Source organism: Temnothorax curvispinosus, unplaced genomic scaffold, assembly GCF_003070985.1.
Source record: "Temnothorax curvispinosus isolate PA1 unplaced genomic scaffold, ASM307098v1 QBEX01003549.1, whole genome shotgun sequence".
Lineage (NCBI taxonomy): Eukaryota > Metazoa > Arthropoda > Insecta > Hymenoptera > Formicidae > Temnothorax > Temnothorax curvispinosus.
This window is the reverse complement of record NW_020213329.1, coordinates 1-1,062: the sequence shown is the minus strand read 5'-3', so window position 1 is coordinate 1,062 and position 1,062 is coordinate 1. Positions and strand designations below refer to the sequence as shown.

The following is a 1,062-nucleotide window of genomic DNA, read 5'->3' as shown; positions in this document are numbered from 1 at the left end:
TACTGTCTCTTATTACACTTATTCCACATGGTGTGGAAAGTCCATGTATCTGGGTGACATCTACGTGAAGCCGGATTTTCGAGGAAAACATGTCGGCAGCATGCTTCTCAAAGCAGTCGCGAAGGTATAACATTTGAATTAGGATTACGCCGATTACGGATTACGATATATGATATGCGCCTGATTCTGAAATAATTTGCAGGAAGCAGTTGAGAACGGCTGTCACAAATTAGACTTTGTGGTTCTCAACTGGAACCCAGCGCAAGAGTTTTACAAGAGATTTGGAGCCAGTGATGTGACAGTCAACGACCAGTGGCACTCTTATTATATCTCTGAAGGAGATTTAAAAAAAATAGCATCTGATTGCGAATAGCGTAAAAGTATTTTGATTAATTTTGGGAGCGGCAATTATTTTATTATATACATATATGTATCTAATGTACATGAAATAAACTTTAAAATTAATAAAAGTTTAATAAAAAATTCCATATAAATTGTTTTCTTAATTTGAAGTAATACACATACTGTATCAAATAATATATGAATATTTTGTTTTTAATTTTTTTAAGTCAAATCCGTTTACGCGTCCTTTCTTTTTTCAATTTAAAACACGTGTGTTGTCCCTCATTTCGCAACGCATAAGATGCTTAGGGCCTTGGCCTTGGCACATAGAAAAACTTAAGCAGTAAAACGTAAGCAGTAAGAAATCAATGGTATAGATTCGCTACCGTTTAAGGCCGTGCCTTAAGTTCTTGACTGTGATTGGCTGATTTGCTTACTGCTTGAGTTTAAGTTTTTCTATGTGCCACGGCCGTAACGTCAATCTAACCTCTTTGTCTATAGAGGTTAGATTGACATGTAGACTGTGCGTCAGCGTGTTATCACATAATTAAATGTAACTTAGATAGTATCAGATTAGGTCACTCAAGGAATTGCAGGTTGCAAGCATTAGGTTTGCTTCCTTCCAGTTGTATATACGTGACATTCTCACTACTTTTGAAAGATTCACATTTATTGTGATACTTGAAGTCAGGATCTATATTAATTTATTTACAATGTCTG

General features: G+C 35.4%; 1 protein-coding gene across 1 annotated transcript; it reads left to right on the top strand.

The window, feature by feature from the left end:
• The first annotated feature begins 6 nt into the window (after positions 1-6).
• On the top strand, positions 7-413 carry LOC112452638 (diamine acetyltransferase 2-like). Its single transcript, XM_025012957.1, has 2 exons — positions 7-124; positions 203-413. Exons 1-2 carry the CDS (start codon positions 44-46, stop codon positions 371-373), a joined length of 252 nt encoding a protein of 83 aa, XP_024868725.1. The 5' UTR covers positions 7-43; the 3' UTR covers positions 374-413.
• The last annotated feature ends 649 nt before the right edge of the window (positions 414-1,062 follow it).